The 22,796-nt window shown below is 45.1% G+C and overlaps 1 protein-coding gene across 1 annotated transcript in view; it reads left to right on the top strand.

The window, feature by feature from the left end:
* Nucleotides 1–7,097: 7,097 nt before the first annotated feature.
* Nucleotides 7,098–22,796, top strand: part of LOC115176387 (LIM domain-containing protein 1) — a 40,426-nt gene continuing 24,727 nt past the window's right edge. Inside the window, exon 1 of the mRNA XM_029736396.1 lies at nt 7,098–9,265. Within this exon, the coding sequence (XP_029592256.1) occupies nt 7,846–9,265 (1,420 nt within the window). The 5' untranslated portion in view covers nt 7,098–7,845. The remainder of the gene's footprint in view (nt 9,266–22,796) is intronic.

Below are 22,796 nucleotides of genomic sequence, written 5' to 3'. Positions count from 1 at the left end.
TTTGGTCTGATCTTTTGTGAAATGTATAAAGCTGAAGAGGAAAGTGTGGTGTTTGTGCTCACACAGTATGTGCTATAGAACCTACAGAACATAGTGCTGAAACTAGCATCATGAAAAGCTGATGAGTGAAATAGGACATCCGTCTGTCAGTTGTGATACCAGGAGTCATACACTGAGACTGGAAGTGTTTTCAGACTGGATGACGTGTATCACTTTCCCCTTGTCACCATGGTGACACCAGACCCTACTCCAGTGCAGAGGGTTGTTTTGCAATCTGAAGTCACCTTGTTAATATACTGTCATGCATGGTTACGAGGTGACATGGCTCCAGTGTGTCTTTAACATCTCTCCCCAGCTATTCAACAGGTTAGTGAGGGTTAAGCCACATAGAGTCCACTGATAAATACTTATATTGTGATGTGATTAGGTCCCACTCATGTTGGCCTCTCCATCAATGCCTTCCAGTTTGAAACAGAAGTGCTGATGAACATTCCAGAACCAGGACCTCTGGCCTCAGTGGGAACACAATCACGTTCCATTCAGAACACTAATTCCATAACCACACAGAACTCCATGTATGTTGTTGAGACAGACTGCAGAAGCAGCAGGGACAGATAAGACAGGGCTCAGGACAGGGTGAGTCAGCCAGACCAGAGAACAGACTGAAAGGTGTTGATTCCAGTCTGTAACTGTCGTTACGAGAACATAGAGGAATTTGACTGGCGTCAGGAATCACAGCTGGTATTCTGGTCTGACTGATGATGTCATCAGTGTATTGGCCAATGGATACAGGTTGCGGCTGGGTTGGATTGATGAGGTCATAGGAATGGGACAAAGGTATGTGAAGTGAAGAGGACACAAGATATTTGAATCCAGTCACCCCTTACCACAGCCCATTGCCGGTCACAGACCCATTGCCGGTCATTAACATAATCTATCAGTGAGCTTGTACTTGTAAATGGGACACTCCTTCACAACATTTATAACTCCCTTTCCCTGTCATGTATACCCCAGTGACTGAGCACAGAGTTTTCTGTCTAACATCTACTGACTAGACCCATTACTGGTTCGAAGTGAGTCACTCAGATCATGTTGCTGGCAGGACGTTTTATTCCAGTAGAAATTAAAAGGGTCCACCACAAAATGGACAGCTCCCTTCAGCAGGATTCAGCAGGACATGCATTCTGAGCAATCAGGAAGTTGTTATTTGATTACCGGACTCTATGTGATGTGCCAGTCTCAAGATCAGTCTGTCAGTACCCATCTCTTGTTCCATCCTGACCTTCTATGGTCCTTTTATATGAATTGTATAGCCTTATGCCTGTTTTGATGTTACTCCTTTTGTCTCCTACTGTGGCTTCTACTGTGTGAATGTTAAAGGTGACATTGTATGTATGTAATTGATAAACAGACCTTATAATGTATGGTTTGAAACTCTGGGTCAGCTCAGAGAAAGAGAAGCCTGTCTGTCATTCTATTATGATGTTGTTGTGTTAGATTTGACAAGGTCGGACAGTGCGAAATGTGATCAGGTGGAACATTTAAATTACAGGGAATAAGGGAGACGGATTAATATAGGGGAAGGGGGGAAGATGGTTGCTTTTAAAGAATGGCAGAGGCTGAGCGGTGTACTATAGGAAGCCTTTCTGCCTCAGTTAGCCTCAGAAGCCTTTCTGCCTCCCTGACCTTTTGGACATTCCATGTGTATCTCTGACCATCAGGTGGACAGGAAATTACTCACAGGAGAGACAGAATAACAGGAAGTTAGAAAAATGACAAGGAATTAAGGGATGAGCTAAGGACCAATGGCCCTTTTAGAAAACAATTCCCCCACAATCCTTGAAGTAGTTGCAGCTGATTTGACGGAATTGGCTTGGTGAAAGCGTTTTCACTCGATTTTAAGTTGGATACTTATTAGCTGATAATGACTGGCTGAGATACCCTAAATGGTGCAGTTAGGAGCAGTAATGAGCAGGTGTTATCCTAATGTTGCAGTAATGTAGTCAGGTTGATGCGAGGGAGAGCTGTGACACACTGGTCTGAACAGGACAGGAGCCGTTGTTAATGCAGAAGGTGGCTTGAGCTTTGATTGGTTCTCTCAAACATAGTTTTTTCCTGGGGGGTTGAAAACTGTCATTGTTTGGATTTGAAAATCCAACAGTTGTATTGGAAGGGGGGTGGGGCTCATGGGCTGTGTGTAGCTGCCCATGTGGGTGTTTGAGTGAGAAACACAAAGACGAGCCAATCAGTAAAAACCACACAGCCCCCTTCATTATCGACTCATCTTGACTACAACATCATGGAGCCTTTCCAGACTTAAGTGAAGAAGACTTTGAGTTGGGTGTCAGCCAGACTAGCAGTAATCAGCTGTTATAAGCAGTTATGACCTCTTGTTGAAAATGACTCAAGCTGAACTGAGTACTTGATTTATTTTTTTTAGTTGACAGACACCATAGCTGTTTATAAGAAGGTGCAAACATGTTTTATTCTCATGGTGTTACAAGTGAAATAACAGAACCCAACCTGGCTAGTACTCTACTGGTGTTGTCATCAGAGAGAACAAAATGGAGAGAAAGGAAAGAGAGAGAGGGAAGGAGAGAAAGATACATTCTAGCTACTCTCATTCAGTCCTATCAGTGTTTCTCTTTTGGCACATGTGGTGTGTTTTGTTTCACACTCTGCTGAGGCATGACTCAGGGCTTGTGTGGTATATGAGGGAGATGGTGTGAATCGTTATCAGCCACCTGATTCCCTCCTCTTTCTCTCTCAGTGTTGTTATTGCTAGTTCACCATTACGTTCTCTCTCTGGATCCACAAGTGTTCTAGCCGGGAATCCACACTGAATATCACACAAATGTAGTGAAATGGACACACTTGCTAGCCAACTTCAGCAGTTTTCTCATGGTGTTTTGAGCTTGCCCACTGCTTTCGTGGAGGAGAGACCCAGGTTTATTCGACAAAAGTATAGTAAAAAAATATATATATCTTTGCGCCATCTAATGGAAACAAACGGCAGATATAGAAATATTTTAAGATCGAAAACAGTTTTATACGTTCGACGGGTGGATTTATTTTTAACAAATGACGATGAAAACGCTGTTTTTAGAATAAATGATGATTGACGAATAATTCTAAAGGTACGCGGAGCACGTGATGTCATCAGGTAGCCTAACTATAAACTCCACTCCACATTCAATTCTAAATGCCTAGTCTATTGCTTGCTAAACACATTTTCTTTGCAGGACAAGGATTGTCCAGACTTTCAAGACTACCTGAATTGCTTCGCTTTGCTTTTCTGGATGGCCGGGAAGTTTCACCATCCAATTATTTGAGATCTGCAAGTTTCGCAATGGCCCGTCGATATGTGAGCATATGAGACATTAGAATATGGCAAATCTAGTCACTTATTGCATTCTATCTATGCTGACTTTCGCGGGCTACCTAGACATGAAATAGGTGTCAGGACAAATGGGCTGTGGCAATTTATTAATGCGCAATTTGCCTAAATGGGCAATGGAAACACTTCAACCACTACATTTTTATTCGACAATATAGGTTTTTGCAAGATCATTTTTTAGGTATGACGTCATTACGTCCAGCTGTTTTTATCGACACACAAGATGGTTAAATGGAAAAGCACCCTAGCAGGCAATTGTCGCATCTATTTTCTATGCAAACTTTCTAAATGTCGACAAAAAAAATATCTAGATAATTTAATGGAGACATAGCTAGTGTCTCAGAGGAAGGCTTGTGACAGTCAATAGTGATTAAAAAAAAGTCAGGTATAACTTTATGCTCACATAAATACATTTCATTGCCCAGTTATCATACAGTATATTGACACAGTTCAGACCGAAATTCCCCTGAACACACATTTAATTGTGTTAGCAATAGCCCCCGAGACATTTGACACCTTCATCAGCGCAGCTGTTTCCATGGCTACTGTAAGTCATTAAATAGGCAACAATATTCCTCTGTGACTTAACAACCAGAGGAAGACCACAATCCTAGCAGCAGGCCCTCTCCAAAGACTTACAGAAGGCCTACATTAACAAGGCCTTTAATGGTTTTGAAAGTTTCCCCGCCCCAAGCTTGACTTGGTGGAAACTAAAGGGTGGAGTATGTGTGAGCAAGGGTGGACTATGAGGGATAGTCACACAAGCATTCTCCATTTCACTAGGCTGATTCCAGCCTGCTTAATTGTTTGAAGGGGATAAAACATACTAGCGTGTTACAACCAGACTGATCTGGCAAACTGTATATATAAGCCCACCAAATCAGTGTGGTTGTACGAGGCTAAAAACATACAGGAGCTGGCAAATTTTCTCAGAGACCGAACTAAATCGGGTAATTTGGTCGTCCAAGGAGGTTTGTTTGTTATATTTAATTGTTTTGATGATAAAGCTAAAGCATTGGTATGTATGGTAAAGGACCACATTAAGCCACAGTTATTCTGTTGTTTACCTCTCCATAGCAACACATCATGTGGAGCAGGTTGGCTGAAGTTCATTTACATTCCAATTTCATGTTTTTACTGTACATTGGTATTTCATATTTTTTAAATGTACATACATTATGAAATTAGGTCTCAGTTTTATTGCTAATTTCACCTTTTCCAAATGAAAACATAACATCTCTGTTGTTGCCAGTGGCGTGTATTCATGAAAGCCAAGGGAAGCCAGGTTTCCTAAAAAACAAATGAGTCTCTCTGTGTTTCATAATTTTCCTTAAATTCGCAAGAGGCTGAATGTACTGTATCTCACTGGAGAAAGCATCCGAAACAGTCCCCCTTTGTCTCTGTATGTGTAACTCATCTATCTGATGCTGTCTGGTCAAAAATAGTATGACATAAAATAATAGCCAATAAGTAAGCTCAACTGTGAATGGTCCTGGAGCACCAAAAAGAAGTGTCAAGTGAAGCCAGTTTGGATTTGGCTTCACACCAATCACATCACATTGAGAGCAAAATGTAATTGACAGAAACAACTTAAATTGTTACATCTCGTTGTGTTGTTGTCCTGATAGCTAGCTAGCTACTGTAGATAAAATTGTCCCTTTCCTAAATTAGCCATGGATGGAGATATGGATTTGGACTTGAGGTTTTACTTATTTCTCCATACTGGCCAATGATTATAACGGTAATTCTGATCCAACCAAAAATTCATACATTGTGCCACTGGCCTGAGAGGATGGAAGTTGAATATGTAGCTAGATGTAGTAGGCTAATGTTAACTAGCGGGCCCTTTCGTTCTCCATGAAAGGAAGTTAGGCTAGTGAGCAAGCATTTTAGCCAGGAAGTCTAGGACAACAAAAACTAAAACCGTGTACTGTACAACAGAGTCATAGACCATTTTGTCAACATGAAAGAGAGGAGGATGGCGTTTCTCTACAAGTAGGGTGAGTCGACATGTTTTTTCTACTTGCACGAATGCATGCACACAAACACACACACATGCACACGCACACACACACACACACACACACACACACAGAGAGAGAGAAATCAGAACCACAGACAGTCAAATCATATTTACCTTACACTGATTGGACTAAATTGTTTTTGGTATCTTTTAGATGTCACTGTATTAGACTAAGCATAGGTGATTTGATGTTGAAATGTTGATGTTAAAATGGTGCTGGAATAATGGAGGCAGCTCCTGTTGTCTTTGGGACTTGCGGTAACTCTCAGGGGTTCTAATTCAATAGTTGTTTAATGGTCCAAAAATGTCAGAAACATTAACTTGCTTGACCATGCTGTAGGTCATGTAACTGTTTGGTACATGCAATATGTTTTGTGGACTTCACCGGACAGAGTTTGCTCTCGGGTTTTGTGATGAAACAAATGTGTTGTTGAATTTATTTTGCCATTGTGTCTTCTTATTGTCTCGGCCTTAGGCGTATATTTCACGGTGTCAAGGCATATGAACTAACAGGTTATAGAGAAAACAACCTATTATGGCTTGGCTTCCCAGGGATTTTACCCACGCACCACTAATGCTTGTTGCCAGAAACTGTACCATTTGCTGGGAAGGTAGAGCTCTGCCTTAATAAATATCCATATTCTAATTGTTAGAGCTGATTAATCCGAGCAGTAAAACAACATGATTTTCTCCAACAAGATTTCCATCACAATCTTAATTAGCTCAAAGTAGTGCCTGTCTGTTGTTGGTGGGTATTTGCATGAGAACGTTATAAACAAGTGTACTAAGCTCCTTTTTGAGGATGGCTGTTTGTGGTGACTGTTTCCTAATTAATGTATGGTTGCCTTATAAACATTCTCTTTTGATTACATCACAGCCAACCACCACTCTCACAGTCTCCATGCTTCTATGTATACAGCTCGGCTCCACAGACAATGGGATTAATACACAGTACTGAAAGTCCCCACCAAGGACACAGAAAAATACAGATGTGTCCCAACTTGTCAGTTTGAGAAACCCCCCCCCCCCTCCTTTTCCACACACAGTTAGTAATATTTACATATTTTGCATTACTCATCTCATGTATATACTGTATCTTATTCTATTCTACTGTATTTCAGTCTATGCCGCTCCGTCATTGCGCGTCCAAATATGAATATTTTCTTAATCCCATTCCTTTACTTTAGATTTGTGTGTATTGTTGTGAAATTGTTAGATACTACTTGTTAGATATTACTGCACTGTTGGAGTTAGAAACACAAGCATTTCGCAACACCTGCAATAACATCTGTTAAACACATGTATGTGAACATGTCAAAGCAGCCGATATGCATCTGTCAGCACTTCATATGAACTTGAGTCATCTGAATGTATAAATCCACATTAACCATATGTGGCCAATTTTTTATAGGGACTAATTTAGACTGCAAATCACACTGTAGCCCTACATGATTCCTTAGCTATTACACTGTTGATTCATAATTAACTTGAATTCAGTTGGTCCTGCACCAACAAGGTAGCCAAAGAGATTGTGTGTATAAAGTAAACGTATCAATAAACAATGTGTGATAAAAAAATAGCATAGCCTAAAGGTAAATGTTTGTTATGCTATGTGCCTTGAGTTATCTGGGGGTCCGGATATCATGAAAAAATCTACCCCAGAATGAAGTAAACACTGCGCCTTTAAAATCAAACAGCGCTCCCTAATCCCACGGTCGACTCCACACTATCCACCCTCGGATCAAGAGGTTTGCTTTAGTTCAGTATTTTGCCTACGCACTTGTAATAACTGTTTAATTATAGGCGAGCTAAGTTGGCGTTGTGAGAGGACCACAGTGGAATTTGTTCAGAAACTTGCAGGAAAAGTTTGGAACTCATGTACTCGCTACAAAGTTGCAAACAACGTTTTTTGAATGGAGGCTTCGGCAGTGAGCGCCATAGTGAAGTTCGGAAAGGGGGCGCAGGCTGGGGTGGTAGGCTATCTGATCTGACTTTATAATCAGACAGTATCCTGTTGCGAGCAGAGTCAGCTGGCTCACCGAGGAGAGGACGGAGCTTCTCGCTATTATTCGGATCTTTATCCATTCCGGAGTAGGCCTAGACATAATTGCTTCCGCGGGATAGCTGACACATTACGGGTGAAACTGTACTTTAACTTCGGGTTGGGATCTCCACGTCAGAATACCGCGTGACAGTGCTCTCTCTCCGCTGCCTGGACTGGACAGTAGACTGCGGTAATATTTTACTTTGGGAGTGACGAGTGTTTGGATTTAATCCTGTCGTTTCAATTGTTTACTGTATTTAACGTTGTTTTTACTGGTTAGCCTACTTTACATTTTTTGGGACGGAACGTTTTTTTGTGAAAGTTGTGACTCGAACCCTAAATCAGATCATAGTTTATACACATTTTGTAATTCACTTCAAGATGGATAAATACGACGATTTGGATCTTGAGGCAAGTAAGTTTTTAGAAGACCTCAATATGTATGAGGCATCTAGGGACGGGTTGTTCCGAATGAAGAAGGACGCAGGGAACAACTCCGACTTTGAAGAAACTAGGAGAGTTTTTGCCTCCAAAATGACAAAAATCCACATACAGAAACAGCAAGAGGAAATTGCAAAAAACAATTTGGTAGTGAGAATGAACGGGGGTCAAAACAGAGCGGCAGACAGCACGTTTTACACCAAAGACAGGCCGCCTATCAATAGCTACAGACCGGCAGGAGAAGCTGCAGCCAAGCCTCCCATACTCTCTGGCCCTATGCCAGGCACCGCCAGTGGCGCGAGTCAGTACGCGCCCTATGACGCTCTGAAACACCATTCACCCAGTCAACAGTCATACGGCTACGGAAACAATTACGATAATAAGGAACGTTTTGAGCCGCATTCTTACCACCACGCCTTGAGTCCCACCAGCCCTGGGAATGCACACACATATGCTTCTGGTCACCCTGTCAGTCCCTCGGGCACTTCGGCCTCCTACTCCTCGAGGGGGGGCCAGGCCTCCTCAGGATCCTCCAGCCCTGGTGGATCATCAGGCCTTATGTGCAGCCCATCTCAGCAGCCCCCACACCACTCACCATCTCCCTCCTTCTCCGACAGCCTACCGTCTTCGAGCCCCACTAGACTGCACCAGAGCAAGGCTGCCACCCTACAAGTGCAGCAGAGACCCCCCATGGTAGCTGATGCTGGGGCTGCAGCAGACTGGATGCGGAGCTTGGGGAACCCAGACCTGTTAGCACCGCTCCCTCTGAGTGCCTTCACTGACGGAGCTGACCTGTACCAGCAGCTGTCTCCCCAACCTGCCCCAGTTACACTGCCAACAGGCCCTTACTCAGCAGCATCCTCTATGAGCCCAAGATCAACAGCCAGCCATGGAAATCTAGGCCAGAATGGGCTCTCTCAGAGTCCTGTGGCTCTCACCCCCAGCCCCACCCCTGCTCAGGTGGCTGTCCCAGCCCCAACTGCACCCCCATCTGAGGCAGCCCAGCCCAAAGCCACCGCTGGAGCTTACTTCCCTGCCTCTGCCTCTCCCTCTGGAATCAGTGTCTCTAGGAGCTTTGGCCAGGGTCAAGGTGTAGGCCAGGCACAGGGCAGGCAAGTGGCCATGGGGGTGGATGTGCCCTCTGGCCTAGACAGCCAGCTGTCCTCTGGTGGTGTGGCCTGCCAACTCCAACCCCAGCCCCAGTCTGAAGCCCCCAGCCCCCCCAGAGCTCTCAAACTGCCCAGCCAGACTCTCCATGTCCAGCCGGAGCAGGGGCCGTCTGCCGCCGAGATCAAATTAGAAGCCCTGACCAAGCGTCTGGAGAAGGAGATGGACGCCCAGCCAAAGGCAGACTACTTCGGTAAGCTTAGTTTGACATTTTGATCGACCTGGTGTCTTTTATCAAATTCACTATTTCTCTGCGTGGGTCACTGTTCAAAACCTTTCACCTCGTTCATTTAACCTTATCTTTGTGTATGCGTGTGTATGTGTTGGTTTGCTCATGCCAGATCAAGTGGAATAGTTGTGAGGGTGTCCTAGCGCCCTGTGTATGTTTCTGATCATCATGGCTCATACTGTTGTTCAGTATTGAACTCGACAGACAGACAGACAGAGTGTTTAGCCAGAGGCCTCTCTTCTATTCTCTTCTCCGTCTTTTAGTCTAGAATGAATAATTGTCTAATTTGTTTTTTCTCGTTCTCCTTAAATCCTCCCGTCTGTGTATGTCACTGACTGCCGCCCGCCCGCCCGCCTCAGTAATAATAAAGTCTTTAATAGTTCTGGCTGAGGCTCGGCCCAGGGCCAACCAGGAGAAGGTGGTCTTCTCCTCTCAGCTGTAATAAGCCTGGTGGATTAAGTGGAGGACACATCAATAACAAAATTCATTAGTAACAGGATATTGGCTGCTTTTTTTTAGATCAGCGCTGCGCTTTCGTCATTCTCTCCCCGATCACATCCATTCTCTCCCCGATCACATCCATTCTCTCCCCGATCCCGATCACATCCGTTCTCTCCCCGATCACATCCATTCTCTCCCCGATCCCGATCACATCCGTTCTCTCCCCGATCACATCCATTCTCTCCCCGATCACATCCATTCTCTCCCCGATCCCGATCACATCCGTTCTCTCCCCGATCACATCCATTCTCTCCCCGATCACATCCGTTCTCTCCCCGATCACATCCGTTCTCTCCCTGATCACATCCATTCTCTCCCCTATCACATCCATTCTCTCCCCCATCACATCCATTCTCTCCCCGATCACATCCATTCTCTCCCCTATCACATCCATTCTCTCCCCGATCACATCCATTCTCTCCCCTATCACATCCATTCTCTCCCCCATCACATCCATTCTCTCCCCGATCACATCCATTCTCTCCCCTATCACATCCATTCTCTCCCCGATCACATCCATTCTCTCCCCGATCCCGATCACATCCGTTCTCTCCCCGATCACATCCGTTCTCTCCCCGATCACATCCATTCTCTCCCCGATCCCGATCACATCCGTTCTCTCCCCGATCACATCCGTTCTCTCCCCGATCACATCCGTTCTCTCCCTGATCACATCCATTCTCTCCCCTATCACATCCATTCTCTCCCCCATCACATCCATTCTCTCCCCGATCACATCCATTCTCTCCCCTATCACATCCATTCTCTCCCCGATCACATCCATTCTCTCCCCTATCACATCCATTCTCTCCCCCATCACATCCATTCTCTCCCCGATCACATCCATTCTCTCCCCCATCACATCCATTCTCTCCCCGATCACATCCATTCTCTCCCCTATCACATCCATTCTCTCCCCGATCACATCCATTCTCTCCCCTATCACATCCATTCTCTCCCCCATCACATCCATTCTCTCCCCGATCACATCCATTCTCTCCCCTATCACATCCATTCTCTCCCCTATCACATCCATTCTCTCCACGATCACATCCATTCTCTCCCCTATCACATCCATTCTCTCCACCATCACATCCATTCTCTCCCCGATCACATCCATTCTCTCCCCTATCACATCCATTCTCTCCCCGATCACATCCATTCTCTCCCCGATCACATCCATTCTCTCCCCTATCACATCCCTTCTCTCCCCGATCACATCCATTCTCTCCCCTATCACATCCATTCTCTCCCCGATCACATCCATTCTCTCCCCGATCCCGATCACATCTGTTCTCTCCCCGATCACATCCGTTCTCTCCCCGATCACATCCTTTCTCTTGTCATGTGTTTGGCTGTTTGACTCAGTCTTTCCAAATAACATCATCACATGGCCGAGCACAGACCCGGGCTTGCACATTCTTGCTCTAAACCACCATGTGCATGCACGCAGACACACATGCATCCACACACACACAAAGGCACACAGGCACACACCCACCCACCTTTTGATGCAGCCACAGTCTGGGGAATACAGACAATGACAACTGAATAACAGCACCTGTTAGTGTTTTTCCATGTAGCCTGTAGCTGCCCTAGGATACATGACATCAGTCTCTTAAGTTTAAGTACAGATGAATATATAACTGGTTACAAGTAAATTTACACTTTTCACTTTTAATGCAGAAATAACTATTGAATATAACATTTGTGCCCAATGTGTGCAACAGGAGAAGTGGAAGTGAAAGAGCACATGTTTGGTGGGGCTGATCTACAGATGAGAAAAGCATTGAGGAAGAAAGAAAGAGGAAAAGGAGAGAGCGAGAGAGAAAGAGATAGGGCAGGAGGAGAAGAGAGAAAGAAGTAGGGCAGGAGGAGAAGAGAGAAAGAAGTAGGGCAGGAGGAGAAGAGAGAAAGAAGTAGGGCAGGAGGAGGAGAGAGAAAGAGATAGGGCAGGAGGAGAAGAGAGAAAGAGGTAGGGCAGGAGGAGAAGAGAGAAAGAGATAGGGCAGGAGGAGAAGAGAGAAAGAAGTAGGGCAGGAGGAGAAGAGAGAAAGAGATAGGGCAGGAGGAGAAGAGAGAAAGAAGTAGGGCAGGAGGAGAAGAGAGAAAGAAGTAGGGCAGGAGGAGAAGAGAGAAAGAGATAGGGCAGGAGGAGAAGAGAGAAAGAAGTAGGGCAGGAGGAGAAGAGAGAAAGAGATAGGGCAGGAGGAGAAGAGAGAAAGAAGTAGGGCAGGAGGAGAAGAGAGAAAGAGGTAGGGCAGGAGTAGATGAGAGAAAGAGGTAGGGCAGGAGGAGAAGAGAGAAAGAAGTAGGGCAGGAGGAGAAGAGAGAAAGAAGTAGGGCAGGAGGAGAAGAGAGAAAGAGATAGGACAGGAGGAGAAGAGAGAAAGAAGTAGGGCAGGAGGAGAAGAGAGAAAGAAGTAGGGCAGGAGGAGAAGAGAGAAAGAAGTAGGGCAGGAGGAGAAGAGAGAAAGAGGTAGGGCAGGAGGAGAAGAGAGAAAGAAGTAGGGCAGGAGGAGAAGAGAGAAAGAAGTAGGGCAGGAGGAGAAGAGAGAAAGAAGTAGGGCAGGAGGAGAAGAGAGAAAGAAGTAGGGCAGGAGGAGAAGAGAGAAAGAGGTAGGGCAGGAGGAGAAGAGAGAAAGAAGTAGGGCAGGAGGAGAAGAGAGAAAGAGGTAGGGCAGGAGGAGGAGAGAGAAAGAAGTAGGGCAGGAGGAGGAGAGAGAAAGAAGTAGGGCAGGAGGAGGAGAGAGAAAGAAGTAGGGCAGGAGGAGAAGAGAGAAAGAGGTAGGGCAGGAGGAGAAGAGAGAAAGAGGTAGGGCAGGAGGAGAAGAGAGAAAGAAGTAGGGCAGGAGGAGAAGAGAGAAAGAGGTAGGGCAGGAGGAGAAGAGAGAAAGAGATAGGGCAGGAGGAGAAGAGAGAAAGAGATAGGGCAGGAGGAGAAGAGAGAAAGAAGTAGGGCAGGAGGAGAAGAGAGAAAGAAGTAGGGCAGGAGGAGAAGAGAGAAAGAGATAGGGCAGGAGGAGAAGAGAGAAAGAAGTAGGGCAGGAGGAGAAGAGAGAAAGAAGTAGGGCAGGAGGAGAAGAGAGAAAGAGATAGGGCAGGAGGAGAAGAGAGAAAGAAGTAGGGCAGGAGGAGAAGAGAGAAAGAGATAGGGCAGGAGGAGAAGAGAGAAAGAAGTAGGGCAGGAGGAGAAGAGAGAAAGAGGTAGGGCAGGAGTAGATGAGAGAAAGAGGTAGGGCAGGAGGAGAAGAGAGAAAGAAGTAGGGCAGGAGGAGAAGAGAGAAAGAAGTAGGGCAGGAGGAGAAGAGAGAAAGAGATAGGACAGGAGGAGAAGAGAGAAAGAAGTAGGGCAGGAGGAGAAGAGAGAAAGAAGTAGGGCAGGAGGAGAAGAGAGAAAGAAGTAGGGCAGGAGGAGAAGAGAGAAAGAGGTAGGGCAGGAGGAGAAGAGAGAAAGAAGTAGGGCAGGAGGAGAAGAGAGAAAGAAGTAGGGCAGGAGGAGAAGAGAGAAAGAAGTAGGGCAGGAGGAGAAGAGAGAAAGAAGTAGGGCAGGAGGAGAAGAGAGAAAGAGGTAGGGCAGGAGGAGAAGAGAGAAAGAAGTAGGGCAGGAGGAGAAGAGAGAAAGAGGTAGGGCAGGAGGAGGAGAGAGAAAGAAGTAGGGCAGGAGGAGGAGAGAGAAAGAAGTAGGGCAGGAGGAGGAGAGAGAAAGAAGTAGGGCAGGAGGAGAAGAGAGAAAGAGGTAGGGCAGGAGGAGAAGAGAGAAAGAGGTAGGGCAGGAGGAGAAGAGAGAAAGAAGTAGGGCAGGAGGAGAAGAGAGAAAGAGGTAGGGCAGGAGGAGAAGAGAGAAAGAGGTAGGGCAGGAGGAGAAGCGAGAAAGAGGTAGGGCAGGAGGAGATGAGAGAAAGAGGTAGGGCAGGAGGAGAAGAGAGAAAGAGGTAGGGCAGGAGGAAAAGAGAGAAAGAGATAGGGCAGGAGGAGAAGAGAGAAAGAGGTAGGGCAGGAGGAGAAGCGAGAAAGAGGTAGGGCAGGAGGAGATGAGAGAAAGAGGTAGGGCAGGAGGAAAAGAGAGAAAGAGGTAGGGCAGGAGGAAAAGAGAGAAAGAGATAGGGCAGGAGGAGAAGAGAGAAAGAGGTAGGGCAGGAGGAGAAGCGAGAAAGAGGTAGGGCAGGAGGAGATGAGAGAAAGAGGTAGGGCAGGAGGAGAAGAGAGAAAGAGGTAGGGCAGGAGGAGAAGAGAGAAAGAGGTAGGGCAGGAGGAGATGAGAGAAAGAGGTAGGGCAGGAGGAGAAGAGAGAAAGAGGTAGGGCAGGAGGAGAAGAGAGAAAGAGGTAGGGCAGGAGGAGAAGAGAGAAAGAAGTAGGGCAGGAGGAGAAGAGAGAAAGAGGTAGGGCAGGAGGAGAAGAGAGAAAGAGGTAGGGCAGGAGGAGAAGCGAGAAAGAGGTAGGGCAGGAGGAGATGAGAGAAAGAGGTAGGGCAGGAGGAGAAGAGAGAAAGAGGTAGGGCAGGAGGAAAAGAGAGAAAGAGATAGGGCAGGAGGAGAAGAGAGAAAGAGGTAGGGCAGGAGGAGAAGCGAGAAAGAGGTAGGGCAGGAGGAGATGAGAGAAAGAGGTAGGGCAGGAGGAAAAGAGAGAAAGAGGTAGGGCAGGAGGAAAAGAGAGAAAGAGATAGGGCAGGAGGAGAAGAGAGAAAGAGGTAGGGCAGGAGGAGAAGCGAGAAAGAGGTAGGGCAGGAGGAGATGAGAGAAAGAGGTAGGGCAGGAGGAGAAGAGAGAAAGAGGTAGGGCAGGAGGAGAAGAGAGAAAGAGGTAGGGCAGGAGGAGGAATTCAACTGGTCAGCAGAAACAGATTCGTAAAAGGCCCAAGAGCATTGCCTTCTGCTCCTTTTATTAAGCTAGTGCCACGCAGCACCCAGTTTGCGTGCTCTCTGGAAATTGTTATCGGGAAATAAGGGGGAGAAAATAAGTGCTTGGCTGTCTTTCCCCAGCTATACTGCTGTACTGTTCTGTACCAGACCTGTACTCTGTGTGCTGCAGTTAGAAACTGCTGACAAGGTGTTTATTACTTTGCACTGAGAGCCCAGTTCCAGGCTAGTCCTGTTACTCACACTGACACGGTACCCGTGGAAAATATGTGTACAGCATACTATGTCCTACAGGTAAGGCCAGGAGTTTTTCCTCCTCACCAGATCAGGAAAAACTACAGATGCTAGTTGTCATAGGTTATGCCAAGTTTATAACTCCTTGTCCTAAGTATGTACTACCATGTATTTTGATTTGGGAGAAAGTTTAGTTCACATGGATGCTTGGGTTCGGCATGCTGAGGCAAGGCCAGTCATCAAAACGGGACGTCCAGCCGAGCAAGAGAGAGAGAGAGAGAGAGAGAGAGAGAGAGAGAGAGAGCGAGAGGAACAGATAGAGAGAAAGAAAGAGAGAGGTAGCGTGAGAGGAGAGATCTCGCGTGCACTTGTCCATCGGTCATAAAGCATCTCACTGCCGCCTCGTAAAAGGAATTTTCTGCAGGAACGAGGAACGTCAGTTAGGATTGTAATTCCCGTCCCAGCCCCCCATGGATCCACTCATTCAGTATGTAAGGGAAGATGTTCTGGGGCATGTTGCTGTCATGCTGAACAGACCCACACAGATTCATAAGCACACATGTTAACATGTTATAGAGATTCCTGTGGGGGGCTGCAGTGGAAGATGGTAGAACGTTTGTGTATGACAATACTGTAATGCTGACACGCTCACAGCACACACACCCAGCACACACTCATTTTCTGCGTCATGCTGTCGTGCCAGACAGATGCAGTTCCTGGCCTGGTCTACATACTGAACTGAAAGAGACCTGCATTTTCCACTGAAAGGAGAGGAGTATTCTCTCAGCCTGATCCATAGGTCTGGATGCTCAAACAGCAAGCAATGCAGATGCAGAAGCACAGTGGCTAGGAGAAACTCCCTAGAAAGCCAGGGTCCGAGGAAGAAACCTAGAGCGGAACCAGGCTCCGAGGGGTGGCTGTGTCGGGTGAAGATTATAAGAGTATATGGTCATTAAGGCCAGATTGTGTTGAGTTACTCCTCTCTACCAAGCTAAACTATGGCTAAATGAAGAACCATAATACTATGGGAATGATGTTCTATTCCAGGGTTATCTGTTCAATATTTCGTGTAATTTATTAAAGGATTGCCTAATTTGTATGATACAGTATATTATTGACCAATGTGACTATAGAGTATTAAGTATGTAAGCCATATTTACACTGGGGGCATATATCTAGTGTAGAGGTCGACCGATTATGATTTTTCAACGCCGATACCGATTATTGGAGGACCAAAAAAGCCGATACCAATTAATCGGACGATTTAAAAATATATAAATAAAAATGTATATTGACAATTACAACAATACTGAATGAACACTTATTTTAACTTAATATAATACATCAATAAAATCAATTTAGCCTCAAATAAATAATGAAACATGTTCAATTTGGTTTAAATAATGCAAAAACAAAGTGCAATATGTGCCATGTAAGAAAGTTAACGTTTAAGTTCCTTGCTCAGAACATGAGAACATATGAAAGCTGGTGGTTCCTTTTAACATGAGTCTTCAATATTCCCAGGTAAGAAGTTTTAGGATGTAGTTATTATAGGAATTATAGGACTATTTCTCTCTATACGATTTGTATTTCATATACCTTTGACTATTGGATGTTCTTATAGGCACTTTAGTATTGCCAGTGTAACAGTATAACTTCCGTCCCTCTCCTCGCTCATACCTGGGCTCGAACCAGGAACAGTTCGACAACAGCCACCCTCGAAGCAGCGTTACCCATGCAGAGCAAAGGGAACAACTACTCCAAGTTTCAGAGCGAGTGACGTTTGAATCGCTATTAGCGCGCACCCTGCTAACTAGCTAGCCATTTCACATCGGTTACACCAGCCTAATCTCGGGAGTTGATAGGCTTGAAGTCATAAACAGCACAATGCTTGAAGCATTGCGAAGAGCTGCTGGCAAAATGCACGAAAGTGCTGTTTGAATGAATGCTTACGAGCCTGCTGGTGCCTACCATCGCTCAGTCAGACTGCTCTATCAAATCATAGACTTAATTATAACATAATAACACACAGAAATACGAGCCTTAGGTCATTAATATGGTCGAATCCGGAAACTATCATCTCGAAAACAAAACGTTTATTCTTTCAGTGAAATACGGAACCGTTCCGTATTTTATCTAACAGGTGGCATCCATAAGTCTAAATATTCATGTTACATTGCACAACCTTCAAAGTTATGTCATAATTACGTACAATTCTGGCAAATTAGTTCGCAACGTGCCAGGCGGCCCAAACTGTTGCATATACCCTGACTCTGCGTGCAATGAACGCAAGAGAAGTGACACAATTTCACCTGGTTAATATTGCCTGCTAACCTGGATTTCTTTTAGCTAAATGTGCAGGTTTAATAATATATACTTCTGTGTATTGATTTTAAGAAAGGCATTGATGTTTATGGTTAGGTACAGTCGTGCAACGATTGTGCTTTTTTCGCAAATGCGCTTTTGTTAAATCATCCCCCGTTTGGCGAAGTCGGCTGTCTTTGTTAGGAAGAAATAGTCTTCACAAAGTTCGCAACGAGCCAGGCGGCCCAAACTGCTGCATATACCCTGACTGTGTTGCAAGAGAAGTGACACAATTTTCCTAGTTAAAATAAATTCATGTTAGCAGGCAATATTAACTAAATATGCAGGTTTAAAAATATATACTTGTGTATTGACTTTAAGAAAGGCATGGATGTTTATGGTTAGGTACACGTTGGAGCAAGGACAGTCCTTTTCCGCGAATGCGCACCGCATCGATTATATGCAACGCAGGACACGCTAGATAAACTAGTAATATCATCAACCATGTGTAGTTAACTAGTGCTTATGATTGATTGGTTGATTGTTTTTTATAAGATAAGTTTAATGCTAGCTAGCAACATTCCTTGGGTTCTGACTGCATTCGCGTAACAGGCAGGCTCCTCGTGGAGTGCATTGTAAGGCAGGTGGTTAGAGCATTGGACTAGTTAACCGTAAGGTTGCAAGATTGAATCCCCAAGCTGACAAGGTAAAAATCTGTCATTCTGCCCCTGAACAAGGCAGTTAACCCACCGTTCCTAGGCCGTCATTGAAAATAAGAATGTGTTCTTAACTGACTTGCCTAGTTAAATAAAGGTGTAAAAAAAAAAATAATAATAAAAAAATAATAATTGGCCAAGTCGGTGTCCAAAAATACCGATGTCCGATTGTTATGAAAACTTGAAATCGTCCCTAATTAATCGGCCATTCCGATTAATCGGTCGACCTCTAACCTAGTGATTTAGTAGGTTCATGTAAAAGGGAGATTAGTGTGGCCATCCTAAATGCTCATATGGGTCACCTCCAAAATGATACCCTATTGCCTATTTAGTGCACTACTTGTGACCAGGGCCCATATAGTAGTGCACTGTATAGGGGATAGGGTGCCATTTCAGATCCATGCCTAGTGAGTTCCAGCCAGCTAGGGCTGGGGTCTCTCATATCATATACTCTGCTCTGATTGGCAGAGCTGCAGCTGGATGTTCTGGGAAACTGAGTGTGGTGCCAAACGGCTGCACCAGGGGAACACAGAGGAATGTCTGGAGGACGGGATTGGGCTGAGGAACATAAAGAGCGGGTGGGGAGCACACTTAGTTTCAGAAATGATTGGATTAGCAGAAGGTACTTCGGGTTAATTTATAGAACCTTTTGGTGCGCCTTTGGCTGTGAGAGAGCGAGGGCGAGAGGTAGAGCAGGGAAAAAGAGGCAGAGCGGAGAGCAAATTTATGGGTGGAAGGTCAGACAGGAAGGGTAAGTGGTGGGACAGGACAGAGGGTGGAGGGGATCACTGTCCCTGCGCGCGCGCACACACACACACACACACACACACACACACACACACACACACACACACACACACACAGACAGACAGACAGACAGACAGATAGTAGAGGTTGAGTGCTTTGTATTGTGTTGTGATTAAGGATGGCTTTCTCCTATCAGGCTGTAGTCTGTCTGTTGACTGGACAGTTTGCCTTAACTCTTCCCAGAGTTTCTTGGCTTCTGCTTTGGCACTCAACCTGTACCCCTGTCAAGTCCTGCAGGAAGCCTTTGTATGTGTGTGTGTGTGTGTGTGTGTGTGTGTGTGTGTGTGCATCTCTCTCTCCTCTCTCTCCCTCTATCTCTCTCTGTGTCTGTGCCTGGGGCCTTGCTTCAGTGTTTGATTGGTTGTATAAGTAAATGTGTGTTAGTGTAGTGAGAGAATGTTTTTGTGATGTTAGGCTGTTGTTTTTGGTGGGACCAGTGTTGATGTGATTTCATAATGTCCAAGCCTTGGATTCTAATACTGCCATATGATACACACACAAACATAACTAGTACTATCATAAAGACTATTACTAAGTGCAGTAGTCTTATTTGGCTTCTAACATGACAAGTCAACTACCATAACATCAAGTTCCTGTCAGAGATTGTGGAGGTATATGAAGAGGCTTGTTGTGAGCCATTGGGAAGCAGTAGAGGCAGACGTTTTGACAGCTGGGCTGCTGGGCTGGTGTTTGGGGGGTGAGGTGAGGGGGAGGATGGGGGTGAAGTTTTGGCTCTGTGTTTTGATTCCATTCCCCCCTCACCCACGCCGTCGTAACCGTTAAAGAAAGCACTCCCCTATAAAATCACAGGGGTTTTGGAATATGGGACTGTAATCAGGGAGGAAAATGTTGCTTCTTTACCTAAGAATGTTTGTCCTAAACAGGAACCAGTTTGTTTGGTTGTTTATGTATCCCTCTTACATTTCTGTGCATTTTATAGTTTCAATGGCATGTGCATTACAAACAACAGCTGTGACTTTCAACTCTGGTAGAAAATCATACAATTCTCCGTTTTGAAATTTCACCAAGTAAATCCAAAGTTGAGCTAAACAAACCCAACCCTGTTGAGTCCATACAGTACAACTGACTGTCTGTCAGTCTGTCTAATGATGGATTGAACCTAGAATTCCAGGGTTGAGGTGAGATGGTTTGGAGGAGAGGAGAGGAGGGGTAGAGGAAGAGGAGAGGAGAGGAAGAGGAGGGGTTGAGGAATAGGAGAGGAGAGGAGGGGTAGAGGAAGAGGAGAGGAGGGGTAGAGGAAGAGGAGAGGTAGAGGAAGAGGAGGGAGGAACACATCATGAGAGCAGTAGGCCCTTCATCTCCAGACATTGTTATATAAGGGGATAGGTAGATGCGGCTGTGCTGTAGGCTACAGTGGTTTATTGTCATTTTGAGGGGAGGGTTAATTCAATAAGGTGTGTATATAGCTCATTCATATAGTGTGTTATAGTGTGTAAGGTAAAGTCATGACGGGCAGGACAAATGGCTAGAAGAAAGTCACAAGAAGCTACTTAATGTACTCTAAGACTGAATGTACTGTAAGACTTAATGTACTGTAAGACTTAATGTACTGTGAGACTTAATGTACTGTAAGACTTAATGTACTGTAAGACCAGAGGGTGCTCTATATTCATTGTAGTTAACAGGAAATGTTGATTCAATCAGGTGTATATATAGCTCATTCCTATATTGTGTTACAGTATCAGAGGAATTCCTATATTGTGTTACAGTATCAGAGGAATTCCTATATTGTGTTACAGTATCAGAGGAATTCCTATATTGTGTTACAGTATCAGAGGAATTCCTATATTGTGTTACAGTATCAGAGGTATTCCTATATTGTGTTACAGTATCAGAGGTATTCCTATATTGTGTTACAGTATCAGAGGAATTCCTATATTGTGTTACAGTATCAGAGGAATTCCTATATTGTGTTACAGTATCAGAGGAATTCCTATATTTTGTTACAGTATCAGAGGAATTCCTATATTGTGTTACAGTATCAGAGGAATTCCTATATTGTGTTACAGTATCAGAGGAATTCCTATATTGTGTTACAGTATCAGAGGTATTCCTATATTGTGTTACAGTATCAGAGGAATTCCTATATTGTGTTACAGTATCAGAGGAATTCCTATATTGTGTTACAGTATCAGAGGAATTCCTACATTGTGTTACAGTATCAGAGGAATTCCTATATTGTGTTACAGTATCAGAGGAATTCCTATATTGTGTTACAGTATCAGAGGAATTCCTATATTGTGTTACAGTATCAGAGGTATTCCTATATTGTGTTACAGTATCGGAGGTAGAGTCATAATAGGCAGGACAAATGGCTTAAAGCCAGTCATAGGTTATAAGGCCAGACTAGAGGACTGTGTTGTAGTTAACAGGAGATGTTGATTCAATTAAGTATATACACTTAGAACAGCCTCAATTCGTTGGGGCATGGACTCTACAAGGCGTTGAAAGCATTCCACAGGGATGATGGCCCATGTTGACTCAAATGCTTCCCACAGTTGTGTCAAGTTGGCTTGATGTCCTTTCGGTGGTGGACCATTCTTGAGTGTGGAAAAACCCAGCAGTGTTGCAGTTCTTGACACAAACCGATGCGCCTGGCACCTACTACCATACCCCGTTCAAAGGCACTTCAGTCTTCTGTCTTGCCCATTCTATCAGGTATCAAGGTAAGACCCAAGTGCAGACTGTGTGAAGTAACAATGTTTATTGTAACAACAGGGGCAGACAAACGACAGGTCAAGGCAGACAGGGGTCGATAATCCAGAGTAGGAGCAAAGGCTCAGGGACGGGAAGAGTCGTCAGGTGGGCGGGTACAGGGTCAGGACAGGCAAAGGTCAAAAACCAGGACGAGAAAAGGCTGGGAAAAAAATAGGAGCTGACAGGACGAATGCTGGTAAGCTTGACAAACAGGACGAACTGTCACAAGGACAAGGACAGGTGAAACAGATCAGGGCGTGACACATTCAACCTCTGAATGGCACACATACACAATCCGTGTCTCAAAAATCCTTCTTTAATCTGTCTCCTCTCCTTCATCTACACTGATTGAAGTGGATTTAACAGGTGACATCAATACGGGATCATAGTTGTTACCTGGATTCACCTGGTCAGTCTATGTCATGGAAAGAGCAGGTGTTTCTAATGTTTTGTCTACTCCGTGTACATTCAGTTTATTAGGTACACCCATCTAGTACTGGGTCGGACCCCCCTTTGCCTCCAGAACAGCCGGAATTCTTCAGGGCATGGAAACATTGCTCAATTGGTTTCAAGGGACCTACTCGTGTGCCAGGAAAACATTCCCCACACCATTACACCACCAGCCTGTACCATTAACACCAGGCTGGATGGAGCCATGGGGTCGTGCTGCTTACACCAAATCCTGACTGCCAGCATGACGCAACAGGAACCGGGATTCATTGGACCAGGCGATGTTTTTCCACTCCTCAATCGTCCAGTGTTGGTGATCGTCTGCCCAGTGGAGCCGCTTCTTCTTGTTTTTAGCTGATAGGAGTGGAACCCCGTGTGGTCGTCTGCTGCAGTAGCCCATCTGTGACAAGGACCGACGAGTTGTGCTTTGCGAGATGCCGTTCTGCACACCACTGTTGTACTGCGCCGCTATTTGTGGCCCGCCTCTTTGCTTGCACAATTCTTGCCATTCTCCTTCGACCTTTCATCAACGAGCTGTTTTCTCCCACAGGACTGTCGCTGACTGTTTGCCGCACCATTCTCGGTAAACCCTAGACACTGTCCTGTGTGAAAAGCCCAGGAGACCGGCCGTTCTGAGATACTGGAACCGGCGAGCCTGGCTTCGATGATCATAACACGCTCAAAGTTGCTTAGGTCACTCGTTTTGCCCATTCGATCAAACAGTAACTGAATGCCTGTCTGCCTGCTTTATATAGCAAGCCATGGCCACATGACTCAAGGTCTGTAGGAGCAATCCATTTTTGTGAACATGGTGGTGTACATAATAAACTGTGTATAGCTCTATATTGTGTGTATAGCTCTATATTGTGTGTATAGCTCTATATTGTGTGTATAGCTCTATATTGT

The sequence above is a fragment of the Salmo trutta genome, chromosome 37 (genome assembly GCF_901001165.1).
Source record: "Salmo trutta chromosome 37, fSalTru1.1, whole genome shotgun sequence".
Classification (NCBI taxonomy): domain Eukaryota; kingdom Metazoa; phylum Chordata; class Actinopteri; order Salmoniformes; family Salmonidae; genus Salmo; species Salmo trutta.
Note: the sequence above shows the minus strand (reverse complement) of the source record. Positions and strands in the feature narration are given on the sequence as shown.